This window comes from Agelaius tricolor, unplaced genomic scaffold (assembly GCF_023055355.1).
Source record: "Agelaius tricolor isolate 1412-34295 unplaced genomic scaffold, bAgeTri1.0.p SCAF_8, whole genome shotgun sequence".
In the NCBI taxonomy this organism is placed as follows: domain Eukaryota; kingdom Metazoa; phylum Chordata; class Aves; order Passeriformes; family Icteridae; genus Agelaius; species Agelaius tricolor.
The window spans coordinates 1,713,106-1,726,792 of NW_027269268.1; the positions used below are offsets into that span (position 1 = coordinate 1,713,106).

The 13,687-nt window shown below is 43.5% G+C and overlaps 1 protein-coding gene across 8 annotated transcripts in view; it reads left to right on the forward strand.

Annotated features, from left to right (window-relative positions):
• Positions 1–13,687, forward strand: part of ANKRD17 (ankyrin repeat domain 17) — a 68,683-nt gene that overhangs the window by 41,975 nt on the left and 13,021 nt on the right. For 3 of the 8 annotated variants that reach the window (XM_071431195.1, XM_071431197.1, XM_071431199.1), the window contains exons 8-18: positions 310–547; positions 691–882; positions 1,252–1,361; positions 2,064–2,151; positions 2,684–2,811; positions 3,209–3,352; positions 3,999–4,101; positions 5,605–6,360; positions 11,496–11,644; positions 12,724–12,835; positions 12,963–13,108. In XM_071431195.1, the coding sequence (XP_071287296.1) occupies positions 310–547; positions 691–882; positions 1,252–1,361; positions 2,064–2,151; positions 2,684–2,811; positions 3,209–3,352; positions 3,999–4,101; positions 5,605–6,360; positions 11,496–11,644; positions 12,724–12,835; positions 12,963–13,108 (2,166 nt within the window). The remainder of the gene's footprint in view (positions 1–309; positions 548–690; positions 883–1,251; positions 1,362–2,063; positions 2,152–2,683; positions 2,812–3,208; positions 3,353–3,998; positions 4,102–5,604; positions 6,361–11,495; positions 11,645–12,723; positions 12,836–12,962; positions 13,109–13,687) is intronic. The other 5 variants (XM_071431196.1, XM_071431198.1, XM_071431201.1 and 2 more) reach the window with 3 other exon arrangements.

A 13,687-nucleotide genomic window follows, 5' to 3' on the forward strand; every position in this document is an offset into this window, starting at 1 on the left:
ATACAAAGTTGTCCAGCTTGTTGCTTACACCATTGACAGAGAGGTCTGATATGAGGTTCACAGCACATATTTAGTAAAATGTGCTCAGCGTTTCTACAGGAGCTTGTTCAGTAGGAGACCTTATGCTTTATCCAAATACTTAGGGAAAATATTCAGAAAAACTGTTCATTATATTTTTGGACTCATTTTACTCCCTCATGGCTTTTTGTGTATTTTGAGGGAATTTGAGTCTGTGGCAAAACCATGGAGAAAAGCAGTTTTTCCATTTGGTCAGTCTTCTGATCTTGTTTTTTTTTTTTGCCTTTCCAGGATGGTCACGTGGAAGTGGCAAGGTTACTCCTGGACAGCGGAGCTCAGGTGAACATGCCTGCGGACTCCTTCGAGTCCCCGCTGACCCTGGCAGCCTGTGGTGGGCACGTGGAGCTGGCAGCTCTGCTGATTGAACGTGGAGCTAACTTGGAAGAGGTCAATGATGAGGGATACACGCCGCTGATGGAGGCAGCTCGGGAAGGCCACGAGGAGATGGTGGCACTGTTACTTGGGCAAGGTAACTGCTGCTCAGCAGGCTGGGGGAGAAGCTCTGAGCTGCTTTGATTTTTGTTTTCTTTGGTTATAAGATGCCTTGTGCATGTGGAGGTGGTTTGTGTGCTGATCCTGCCCTCTGTAACCAGTGTTTTGTGTTGTTTGCAGGAGCAAACATCAACGCTCAGACAGAGGAGACGCAGGAAACCGCATTAACTCTGGCTTGCTGTGGAGGGTTTCTGGAGGTGGCTGATTTTCTCATTAAAGCAGGAGCTGACATAGAACTTGGCTGTTCCACACCTTTGATGGAGGCTGCTCAAGAGGGACATTTGGAGCTGGTCAAATATTTATTAGCTGCAGGTATGGAGTCATTTTGTTAATGCTTTTGTAAATGCTTAATCTAAAGAGAAAAATACTTTGTCTGATAGTCATTACATTTTCTTTAGCAGCTTCTTGAACTTGACTGTGAAGGTCTTTGAAGCCCAAAGTAATTTACTGGTTGGACTCTAATTTAGCTTTTGAAGATTGAGTTGATGTAAACTTGTTTGGAGCTAACTTGCAGTTTGTTTTTATTCCTCTTAGAGTACAGTCAGGTTATGAGTTTAATAGATGCTGGATTGGAAGGGGGAAGCTTAATTTGCTGTTTGATCCTGTAAAGATTGTGGAGGCTTGTATGTTTTCTGTAATGCCCATCATAAAGCTTCCAGTGTTTTGTCCTTTCTGTTTCAGGGGCTAATGTGCACGCAACAACAGCAACAGGTGACACGGCACTGACGTACGCCTGTGAGAATGGCCACACTGATGTAGCAGATGTCTTACTTCAGGCAGGTGCAGATCTGGTAAGTCATTTACCTTCCTTAAAAAGTGTCAGTAGGATATTAAATTATCAGCATCTGATATTCTTCCTGTTTCAGTGTTCATTGATGAAAATTGGCACTTTCTTTAATGTATTTTGGGCTGTTAGATTACCCCAAAGTACAGAGGTCAGTTACAGTCCTCTGGTGATTGATGTCTAAAGCATTTCCAAGCCATTCAAGGTTGCCTGGACAAGAAAATAGGGAATTGGATTCTTTTGATGTGGTACTCAGCTTCAAATTGTTGAGTTGATTCTGGGTTAGTCCTTGTACCTGCAAATCTGTTCTATTCCTTATGCATCAGATAGTTGACAGTCTGTTTGGTGTGCTGTAATGGAATTAAGATGATGGAGGTAAACTGGTTTTTCCTTTTCAGTACACCAATGTGTTATCAAAAAGTGATGTTAAGCATGTCAGAAGATGTCCTGTTGAACTAAAATCCCCCTCATGTGCCTTGAATGCTTTTTGTCCAGAAGTCCTACCTGTGCAGAGACAGGTGGTGAATGGTTCACCTGCATTCAAGATAACTTCAGTTCAAACATTAGCTGAATATTTATGGCTAAGTGTGTGAAACAGTAGAGAAGGATGTTCCATGTCTAGCATCTTTCTATTCAAAAACTCAGGAGGCTGGCTTGCCTTCTTTCACATGCCACTTTGGATTTTGAAGCCTTTCTTTATCTGCTCTAGGAGCATGAATCAGAAGGTGGAAGAACCCCTCTCATGAAAGCTGCCAGGGCAGGTCATGTTTGCACTGTTCAGTTCTTGATTAGCAAAGGTAAGAATGTGGAATGGTTTGGGTTTTCCTGACATTAGAAATACTTCAAGTTAAGAACATGTCAAAGCTAGTGTAACTTCCTTGGATTTGTTTTAAATGTCCTAGCTCCAGTAGGCAATTGATTCTCCAACTAAGCATGTAATGATTATCTGTGGTTTCTGCTGAGATTAGTGGAACTGCATGTAGTTGTAAAAATAGTGTATTTCAGTCTGTAATTCCTAGTAAAAGCAGCATTAGTAGGGATTCCTGGGGTCTCCATGCCCCATGGTGCAGCTTTGGAGCACTGTGTTTGGCAGTTGAACTTTGGTTTCCAGAGTTTGACTGTAGTTTGCTTGACATTTCAGTACAAACCAGGAATTTCCATTTTCCTTCTCCTGGGCTGATTGTCATGAGTTTTCTTGTCCCTACTTTGTATCTGGCAGGATGGAGTTTTCCCTGTGTAGATTGCAGAGCAGTTAATTGTGTTACATTTGATAGAGGTGCTACCTGTTGAAGTCAGTTTGAGCTGATGTTTGCCCTTGTGTTTGTGCAGGAGCAAACGTGAACAGGACCACAGCGAACAACGATCACACAGTGCTGTCGCTGGCCTGTGCCGGAGGTCACTTGGCGGTGGTGGAGCTACTGCTCGCTCACGGTGCTGATCCCACACACAGACTCAAGGTTTGTCCCTCACCTCACTTGTTTTCCTCTGAAACTCAGGATACCCAGCTGGATTGTCTCCTTTTGTGTTCTGTACAACTCACCCAGCCTGTGATGATTTAAATGAAAGTTTGCACAAGCAAATGTTCTGCTCGTGTATGTGTTGTTGTAGTGCAGGTCTCTTGATCAACCATGAGTATGAAGTGCTGATTGTGGAAGGGGAAAAAATTTAAAGTATTATTTATTTAATTTTTATTTTAATACTTCATCAAGCCTGTAAGTTTAGATGTGAGCTTGTGGAGATGGAGTATTTACTAGAACAGAAAGCAGTCCCATAGATAGTGTGTTGTGTGTCCCAAAATGCTGCAGTGCTGTTTTCATGATGCTCTGTTTTAACTGTGTGCTCTTTCCCTCTCAGGATGGATCGACCATGCTGATTGAGGCGGCCAAAGGCGGTCACACCAGCGTGGTTTGTTACCTTCTAGATTACCCAAACAACTTGCTCTCTGCTCCTCCACCTGATGCCACTCAGCTGACCCCACCATCCCATGACCTCAACAGGGTAAGATTCCAGGGCTCATGGTTCGCATGGTTTTTTTTGCACTTGGTTATTCAGGAGTTTAAAGGTGAGAGAAGAGTCAGTCATGTCCTATCATAAACTGTAGGTGAGCACACTTAAAATTACTTAGAGCTGCAAATCTGTTCTATTCCTTACGTATCAGATAGTTGATAGTCTGTTTGGTGTGCTGTAATGGAATTAAGATGATGGAGGTAAACTGATTTTTACTTTTGGGGAAGACTTTTCAATGTTATGATGTAGTGCTCTCATCATTCTTACTGTTCTCTAAGTATTGCTGGAAAAAAACACTGAGAGTGGACAAAACCAGTAAGTGCAAAGATCTGCTTAAATGAAACTCTGCAGAATTGAATTTATGGTCCATTGTGGCTTGTATTTGCTGTACTACAGTACAGCACTGTACCAGGCTGAGTATAGTTCCGCAAGTAATTTTTTAGGTTAAAAATGCAAAGTATGTGGAGATCACATGATCTGCAGGTGTTAATTATGGAACTCCGCATATTAAAAACTATATTGAATGTTGTTAGTCACCATTAAAGTCTACTTTTCTAACAGATTTTGTTTGCCTTCTGTTGAATTGTAACTAGCACAGAGTATGAGAAAAGTAATCTGTTCGTATCCGACATTTTAGGCTCCTCGAGTACCAGTGCAGGCGCTGCCCATGGTTGTCCCACCCCAGGAGCCTGACAAACCCCCTGCTAATGTCGCCACAACCCTTCCCATCAGAAACAAAGGTCAGTCCTAGTTCTGCAGCTTATTTTCTAAATATCCTTCCTAGGTAGAAGATAGAGGCTTGCACTTGTAGCAGAGTAGCTCCTATGAAGAGTGTTTATGGATTCAGTCAAGGAAACTGCAATTTTGATTTTTTTTTTTTAATTTTTTTTTTAAGGATTTGCTTGTCCACCAAGTCAGTCATCTAAGCCTGTAATCATAAAACATCAAGAAATCTGCCTAAGTAAATATGTTAAAATCTCTAGTCTGACACACTGAACTAATGCAGAATGTTACTGAGAAGTCTAGAAATTGGATAATGGAACTTGCAAAACCCATGTTAATCTCCATATCATAGTTGATTTGATAACTTGTGTTTCCTTAGGGTAGTAGTCTGGGAGTGGGTTTGACTAATTGGATTGAAGGCGGAATTTCTTGTGCAGTAAAATCTTTAGTCTGATGTGGCTCAGGTCCTCCTAGGACTAAATTTGCATCTATTTTGCTCTCGCCATTTTGACACTTAATGCTTTCTGTACTTAAGAATTCTCGTCAAAAAACAATTTTTATCAAGCATCAGCAGTAGCAAATACAGGCGTGCATGTCCTAAAATTAATCCTGTGTGTACACTTGTATTGTTCTGGAGATACAGCGAGGATGGCTGGAAGAAACTGGGCACCTCCACTGCCTCAGATCCTGAGTTTTGAGTTGCCTTTCGCCCTTCAAAATTAACCGATTGTTGCTTCTCCACCTGGTATGGCAGAGCATGTCAGCTGTGTTAGTGGGGACTTCTGCATAAAACACCAGTTGGATTAGTCCATCACTTGTTCTTGCAGGAAGGCTGAAATACTTGCCTTGCCTGGACAGAGAGCTGAGCTTTGACACAGGCAAAATCGTGTCTGCTATGGATAAAACCTAGTGGCTAAAGACACCCTGTTAGGTCCTGCTAAATGTAAATGACAGTCCTGGGTTCTGGCACTCTTTGTCACCTGAGCAGAGCTGGATACCTGGAGTGAAAGGATGCCTAGTTGTAGAGAGCCTAGCACTTGTTAAAGCCTACCAAGTTGGTCGCAAAGCCGGCAGCCTAGTCCCAGTCCTAGAGGTGTTTTTGTGTCCCTTGGGCTGCGCTTTGAGGGCTGTAAACGTTTGTTTATGTCCCAACACCATACCAGACACAGAACACCAAGTAAAGAGGCAGCATATCCTTGCTTTTTGTTCCCAGTTTCCGTGTAGCAGCACTCGGTAGCAGCGGCTCAAGACAATCGCTTCCTTTGGCAAAAGCGTGCCGATTGCTGGAGCAGCCCTGTCACCGTAGCACAGGGCTCTGTGGGGTGCATGTGCACTGGTGTGGCCTGTTAAATTGCAGTCTGACTGCTGGGTACCCGTTGGCAGGTGTCCTTGGAGGGCCTTGGGGACACGCTGACCTCCCACGGGTGCCGTGCCACGCAGCGGCCCAGCAGTAGCTCTGTAATGAGGATGCCGTTGGTATGCACTTCCATTGCTTCTGAGGGGGTTTCTTTTTCACACAGCTGCTTCTAAACAAAAGTCCAGCAGTCATTTGCCAACAAACAACCAGGATGTACAGGGTTACATCACCAATCAGTCTCCAGAGAGCATTGTAGAAGAGGCTCAGGGCAAGTTGACAGAGCTGGAGCAGAGGATAAAAGAAGCCATAGAGAAGAACGCTCAGCTGCAGTCCCTGGAATTGGCACACGCCGACCAGCTCACCAAAGAGAAGATTGAGGAGCTGAACAAAACGAGAGAGGAGCAAATTCAGAAGAAACAAAAGATTTTGGAGGAACTGCAGAAAGTGGAGCGAGAGTTACAGCTGAAAACTCAACAGCAGCTAAAAAAGCAATATCTAGAGGTAAAAGCGCAAAGAATTCAGCTTCAGCAGCAGCAGCAGCAGCAGTCTTGCCAGCATCTGGGACTACTGACTCCCGTTGGGGTAGGAGAACAACTCTCAGAGGGAGACTATGCACGATTGCAGCAAGTGGACCCCATCTTGCTCAAAGATGACCCTCAGCAAGCTGCTGCGCAGACGGGTTTTGCACCAGTTCAGCCTCTGGCCATGCCACAAGCTTTGCCTCTGGCAGCAGGTTCCTTACCTCCAGGGTCCATCGCAAATCTTACAGAACTGCAAGGTGTTATAGTTGGACAGCCAGTGCTGGGCCAAGCACAACTAGCAGGGCTGGGGCAAGGAATACTGACAGAAACACAGCAAGGGTTAATGGTAGCCAGCCCTGCTCAGACGCTCAATGACACGCTGGATGACATCATGGCAGGTGGGTTTAAATTGTTATGAGCAGGTATAATATTTTCTTGACCAGTCGAGGGTATGTCCACTTCTTTTTATATGTGTGTGTGTGTGTGTTTGTGTATTCCCACGAGCTCTACGGCAAGCACCACTCGTCCTCTGATCCCTGTCTCAAGGAGTTGGGAAAAGTAGCTTTTAACTTTTCAGTTTGCAGGGTGAGCTGAGCCATACCTGTTGGTCAGGTTGGTATGGTGGAGGGGCATTTTTAACTCGTCATAGTTTGGGGAAGGATATATTAAAGTTCATGTGGCAGTTCTATTTTGGCCTGATTGTAGCTCAGGAGTAGCACCATGGCGGTGCTGGGCAGTGCTTTGGGCTAGCTGAGAGCTGACTTGTAGGAGGCTGAGCAGCTGCAGCACCACAACTAGCCTGTAAAATGTGAGGGACCCGTGGGTTATTCTTCAGAATAAGAGCTGCTCCACTTGGCCTTATGTAGTCTACTTATTGGAAGCTTTTATTTCTGCTTGGGAAAAAAAAAGGTGATAATCCTATGACTTTCTGAAACATCTCCTCATAAAAATGGCTGCCAGCAGAAAGCATGTTTAGCCTTACCAAACTCTTGTCATTGCTTCAGAGAATTCTCTGCCCAGTGACATGAATGCTCTAAGGCCTTAAGCAGTAAAACAGGAGAATGAAGCAGGTTTTAAATGCGAGTTGTCACTGCTGTTTTAGTTTACACCTCACTCAGCTGTGCTTCATCTGAACCCTTTCCATGCTAAAGCAGTCATTGAAATACCCCTTAGCTGAACACAGGTGAACTGGTAGGACACAGTCTTAAAAAAAGGTCACTTGATGAAAAGGTACCAGATGCTCTTGGTTAAGCTGATGCACTGTCATTTTTACAAGTGCTGTCCATCTGAACAAGTCTGCTTTGCAAAGCTGTTAGCATGAGGGATGTGTGCCAGAGGAAGGCAGGTCTCAGAGAAGGTGTTAGCCCAGAGCTGGTCCTGCATGTACTGCCAGAGTTTTGGAGCAGAGTAGTAGTACAGAGTCGTGGAAGGTGTGGTAACTGATTAAAACTACCAGGTGGTGATTTTTTAAAGCACTTGGAACACCACTTTTGAGGTGAGACACTTGATGAGTGACCTTGTGTCCAGGCAAAGCTTCATTAAAGGTGACAAAAACTTCTTTGCTGGAAATCTCGTGTTAGAATTGAAGCATGGGTGTAAAGATTGGAAGTGGATGAAAACACAAATGTAGGCATGAAAAAATAGATAAAATGACATATAGCATGCACTGACAGTAACAGTTTCTCTCGTGGAACTGCTGGGGTGCAGGACAACATGAATTTAAAAGCTGGGATGTTTGCTGTTGTTGGTAACTTACAAAGAATCTGTGCAATGCACTTGAGTTGTGTTTAAATGCAAGTTGAACCTGGAGTTAGGACGTTTGGGACCTATGTTTAGCTGCATGTCACATCCTGAGCAGGTGTGATTCCAGGTCACCTGCTGCATACCTGAATGCCTGTTTGTGCCTTTTTGAGCAGTCAGGTATTTCCAGTGGGAATTGGAGGGAATATTCTGGTTCTGCTCAGCCCCACTTGTTAGTAATGCGTGCACAAATGCAGTTGAGAAGGAAGTCTGAATTAATTTTCTGTCAAGTGCCTGTGATTATAGGGTGGATTTTTTTAGCAAGAACAGACACAGGCCTGAGTACAGAGCTTCAGTGCTAGCCTGTAGTGAGTCCACAAATCACAGTTTAAAATGTGGAGCTGAAATGGGCTCAGTGTAGCACACAACATTTAAGTAGCCACTAAATATTTGGTTAATAACTCCATGTACTGCTTTAAAAGACGCTTCTAGAGTATTCTTAGAGATGTAAATTCTTGTTTCAGAGATGCCTTGAGTTTAGTTCCATTGCAGAGCTGTGTTTGCAGCACCAGTTGCAGAAACAAAGCTTCACCTTGGCTGTGCAAACTTGATTTAATGTGCAGCTCTGTGCTTTATTAGTTGAAAACAATGGCTAAGTAGTAAATAATAGTTAATTTTTTCCTTTGGGCTCCTTTATGATCCTGCTGGAGTTGAGGACAAGCAAAAGGTTTGCTCTTGAGCTTCAGATGTCAGGCAAGTTTTTTGCTTGCCGTGAGGCTCACAAAAAGCAGTATTTTTTAGGGTTAGTTGGGTAAGGCTTGTATGGAAACATTGCATCTGTTAAGTGGTGTGGTAAAGATCTAGGGAGAAAAATCACCTTGTTTTTAATAGCAAGCCTTTTACAAAGTAGGAACCATTCCAAGGATTGTGTCCAGTCACAGAGTTTTGCAAAGAACTTCAGGAATCTTGAAGCTCTTGATAAAATGCATTCCTGGAAGCTACCTTGTGGGTTGAGTCAGTTGGAAATGCAGCTGTCTGAATTAAAACATCAGAAAGCAAGCTGTAAGCTTTTGACAGAGACTCAATACTGGAAAAAAAACCAAACAGTAGAGTACCAGCATCCCAGGAAAATCAGGTTGTGTCCCACTTGGGGCCTGAGCAGGAGAGCTGGTTTCACATGGGGTTGGCCTGCCTTAGGCTGCCTTGCACATTGTTAACTAATAACCACCAGGACTGCAGGTGTGCAGTGGTTCTCAGGCTCCATCCAAGGAGCCCTTCTTGCACAGCAGCAGCCCAGTGTTGGTGCTGGAATTCAGAACATAACCTGCACTGTTACAGTCCAAGGCATGTTCTGCATCTCAAGTGCTCTAGAGTGATTTTAATCCTGTGTGGCACCAACATGGTTTGTGATAACTGAGGTACTACAGAGGAATTGGGGGTAGAGAAGGAACTGATGTGGAACAAGCCTGTAGAGCTGGCTTGAAACCAGCTGGAAAAGGCTGAGATGTCTCGTACATTTCTTGTAAAGTATTTTTTTATTCCGTCCCTCATCTTGCCTCATTGCTGTGTGATGTGGAACAGTTTTTATCTGTGTGCTGTTGACAGTGCAGGAGACAAGGAATCAGTGCATAAGACCAATGCTGTGCTCACAACAGGACAGCACTTGTGGGACATGTGATGGCCACATGAGGAGAAGTGAGATTACAAGGGCATGTCACTCTGGTGAGGCCAGTGGGCACGGGGGAGGAGGTAGCTGCTCTGAGGGTGTCCTCTCTTCATCCAAGCTAAGAGAGAGTTGAGGTATGGACAGAAGAAAATCAAGATGAAGAGCAGGTCTGTTCCAAATATCAGTAAGCACAAAACTGATTGTCTTGCTAGCCCAGCAAATGTCCAGGACCAGAACTGGAGTAGTCAAATGGTGCTTGGTGATGTCTTCTGACCAAGAAGCTTGATGAAGGTGTAGGTGCTCCTATACCAAGTCTTGTATATACTAAATATTCCAATAGTGACCTAACTTGGAAGACTTGGATATCCCAGGCATGAAATAAGGATGTTTCCACGGTGAGGTACAGACTTGAGTTCACTTTGCCACTAGGCCATTAGAGTAGGGCAAGGAGCAGAGTGCAGAGATAAATATTTGTGTCAGTGTGTTTAGCATGTAGAATCAAGTTGGTTACTCCTCTCAGTGCTCTGAAAACCTTTTGGGTTATTGAAAACTTTGAATATTTTAGGTTGGGCGCCATAAAAATTCTGTTCTAATCACCCTTGGCATGTTCATTAGAAATTTGAACTCCACGCAGGTGATGTTGAAATAAATATTATCAAAGTGATTACCCATAAAAGTGGATATTGTGTCCAGTGAACTGTGCTGTAGGTATCTGAACTAAATTTGTGAATTATTGCTGGAGCACGTCTTTCTTTTTTTGGGTTGGTTTGTTTTGTATTTTGGGGGTGAGGGGGGCAGTAATTGGGGGTTTTTGTTGTTTCTTCTCCCCTCGCTACAAATGTAAAAAGTAGACTTTATCTGAACTGAGACCTTCTTAACTGACTTGATTTTTTTTTTTTGCCTGAGAATTTACTAATGTCTCCTGTAATAGTGAAGATGCTTCCCAGTCTCCGTTTTGGGATTTGAGCAGGAATTCTTAGAAGCTGTTTAAAACACGTGCAGTTTTTGACCTTATGTCAAAACATTTTGGCACATCTTCAGTATGTTAATTTTAATCCATACCTAGTGTGATTTGTGAGATAACTTTTCAAAAGGCACTCAAAGATCTAGATCAAGGGGCTTGGAATTCTGAATTCTGACTTTGGTAGGAAATTTTGTGTAGGAAGTCCAGAAATTAAATTAGTTCTGGGTGTAAAATACAGCTGCCTTGCAGAGGTGGGAGCACACAACTGGGCCTGTTAGGATACAGGTTTTGTGGCATCAGTTGGAAACTGTTCCATTTTGCAGTTTATAGTGCTTTTGTCAGCTGGACAGAAGTGTGTGGTGCTTCACCTTCTTCTCTGCTGTTACACCTGAGAAGCAGCTGGAGAAACACTGGAGAAGTGACAGGGAAAAAACAGTGAGTTCTTCTGAGGAAAAGTAGGAAAAAGGGTGTTGAGGTTTGCTGTGTACTCCTGAACGTGCCATGCACAGAATGAACCTTGGGAAGCATGGCAGTTGGTGCTATCTGTGTCGTGTCCATACACTGTTATCCCTGTCACTGGTGTTACCTTTGCTTACCTAATACCTGGACCAAACTCTCTGCAGCCTGCTGTTCCAAAGCTTCCACTTCTCTGGTTTCAGCAAATTCTGCCATGTGAGCATCCTGCCCTGTTGCTTTTTTGTTATGTTTATGGAGGGGTGGGGGTGAAGGCTGAGCAGACTTCTACATGAAAACATTTAAACTGTTTTAAGAAAAATTGCATAGGTACCTGTTGGTTGGACTTGGTCTGCAGCCCTGCTTCCAAAGGTATGGAGCTCCAGGTCCAAATTAGGGCTGATTTGTTGTAGGAAAGATCTTTGGGTTTAAAAAAAACCAAAAAACTTATGGTGGGCTTTTAGAATACATGTCAGTCTCATACTTAACTCTTTCTTTGATTGAATGCAGTAAACCTTTTTCATAGTTCAAATTCTGAGAGTTAAAGGATCAAAGGTTGAGCTCAATGTGTGGAATACATATATTTGTGGAAAACAACAGTTTTTGAGGAGTTCCATCTGTTGGTGGGAATTCATCCCGCTGTCCCTTTATTGTCACATTACATTGGGAAGTGTTTTGCTTTGACTTAGTGTGGTTCTTCTGTCCAACAGCAGTGAGTGGAAGAGCATCTGCAATGTCAAACACTCCTACCCACAGCATTGCAACCTCAGTGTCCCAACCTCAGACACCGACTCCGAGTCCCATCATTTCTCCTTCAGCTATGCTGCCCATCTACCCTGCCATAGACATCGATGCCCAGGTGAGCCTGCCACTCCCACAGATGCACCAAGCTGCTTTTTCCTGCATCCTGAATAATTCACTGGTGGCAAACAGCTCTGCTGTATAATGGATTTGGCTCTGGGGACTGGATTTGCTGCTTTTGGAAAGGCAGAGCAACGCCCCTGAGAGTCACAACCCACTTTCCTCTCTGCTCACACTGAACAAAAAAAAGGTCTCTGAATGACTAAACACTTGCTTTTCTTATTCCTTTGTTGTCAGTGGCATTATGAGAAACAGCAGAGTTGCCTACTGACAGAAATTAAATGTTTTCTGGCCTGGTATCCTAAGACAAAAATAATCCTTAAAGCATTGCACACAGAGTTTTTGGTTGTGCTTCCAAGTTGTTTGCCAGAGATCATGGATGTATGCAAGTCTTGTGATTTTTTTTTTTTTTAGCAAGAGGAAATAATTCAAGCTCTCGTTTCCACTAAGGGAAAGGCTTTTCTGTATGAAAATAACTGTTAAAAAGGCAACTTTATTTTGACTTGGAGCTAGCTAGCCATCAGCAAAAAGCATACACATACTAACTGGCATATATCTATGCACAGCTCTGGGCTATACATAACATGACTGAGAATGGGCAGCATGGAGCAGAGCAAAGGCATGAGATCATTGGGGAGAAAAGGAGAGAAAGTTCTGGAAACTCAGCCCTTGCTACTTAGTTGCTTGTGGCACTTGGCTTGGATTGTGCCCTGATAAAGCCTTTGGCTGGAGTGCCAAGCATTAAAGACAGAATTCTTACCTTCATTATACCATGTAAAGGTCACAGTCAAGCAGTGGTAAAGAAGTTAATCTGGTTAGCAGAGCACAGATGAGAGCTCAGTTCTTGAAGAATCTCAGTTCTTGTCAGGATTTCTTCTTAAACCTCCCAGCAGAGCTGCCTTGAGAGGTAGAATCCTGTCATGAACTTGCACACAGCTGTTAAGGGGGGCATCCATAAACACGCTCTTAGCTTATGGAAGCTTTTCCTTTGTCATGGGTACAGTTATGTTTTGGCTATAACGGGGCTGTACTTGAAAAAGCAAGTATTTATCTTGTGTTTATGTCTGTTTGGTTTAGACTGAGAGTAACCATGACACAGCCTTGACGCTGGCTTGTGCTGGTGGCCATGAAGAACTGGTACAAACCCTGCTGGAGAGAGGAGCTAACATTGAGCACAGGGACAAGAAGGGTGGGTGTCTCACCATGGCAGTATGAACCCTGTCTGCTTTGCCTGTGTGTCCCACTAAATAAATTCCCAGTAAACCTTCAGGCTTGCTCTTCTGGTGCTGTAACTCGTGTCATGTTTTCTGTTTCAGGGTTTACTCCGCTCATTTTGGCTGCTACAGCTGGCCATGTGGGGGTTGTGGAAATCTTACTGGATAATGGAGCTGATATTGAAGCCCAGTCTGAGAGAACCAAGGACACTCCCTTGTCTTTGGCTTGTTCAGGAGGGAGGCAAGAGGTGAAGTAAACCTTACATCTTGAGATGCAGTGTGTGAATGACATACTGTGTCAGTACAGTACAAGAATCTTCCAGAAAAGATAGAGTCACACAGGATGTGTGTTTAAAAAATGTGCAAAGAGCTTCACATTTTCCAATTTACACATTACCACATGTCTCATCTAGACTCTTTTTCTCTTTTGATAACCGGACTGGTGCTGTGCAGGTGTCCTCATGAATGCAGTCATTAGTGCCCCATTATGGGACTTTTATCAGCATAATTAAATGTAGATATGAAAGTGAACGCTATCATGAGTATTCTTGCTGAGAATCAGGAGTTAGACACAAATGGGTTACATATATGAGCATTATAGTTTTTGAAGGAAGAAATTGGAAAAAGCTGGGCTTTGGGTGGCAGAGATGATGTCAGAACACCCTCCTGCCCAAATTTTGGGTTTGACAGTGTATTTGTTCTGTGATTTCATGGGAAAACATTCTGATTGAGAATTGTGCGGGTCTGATCTAAACTTTTTTAATGCTTAAAACCTGAAAGTGAAGCAAATGTAATATTGCACTGGAAGTGACACCATGGGTTTTCAC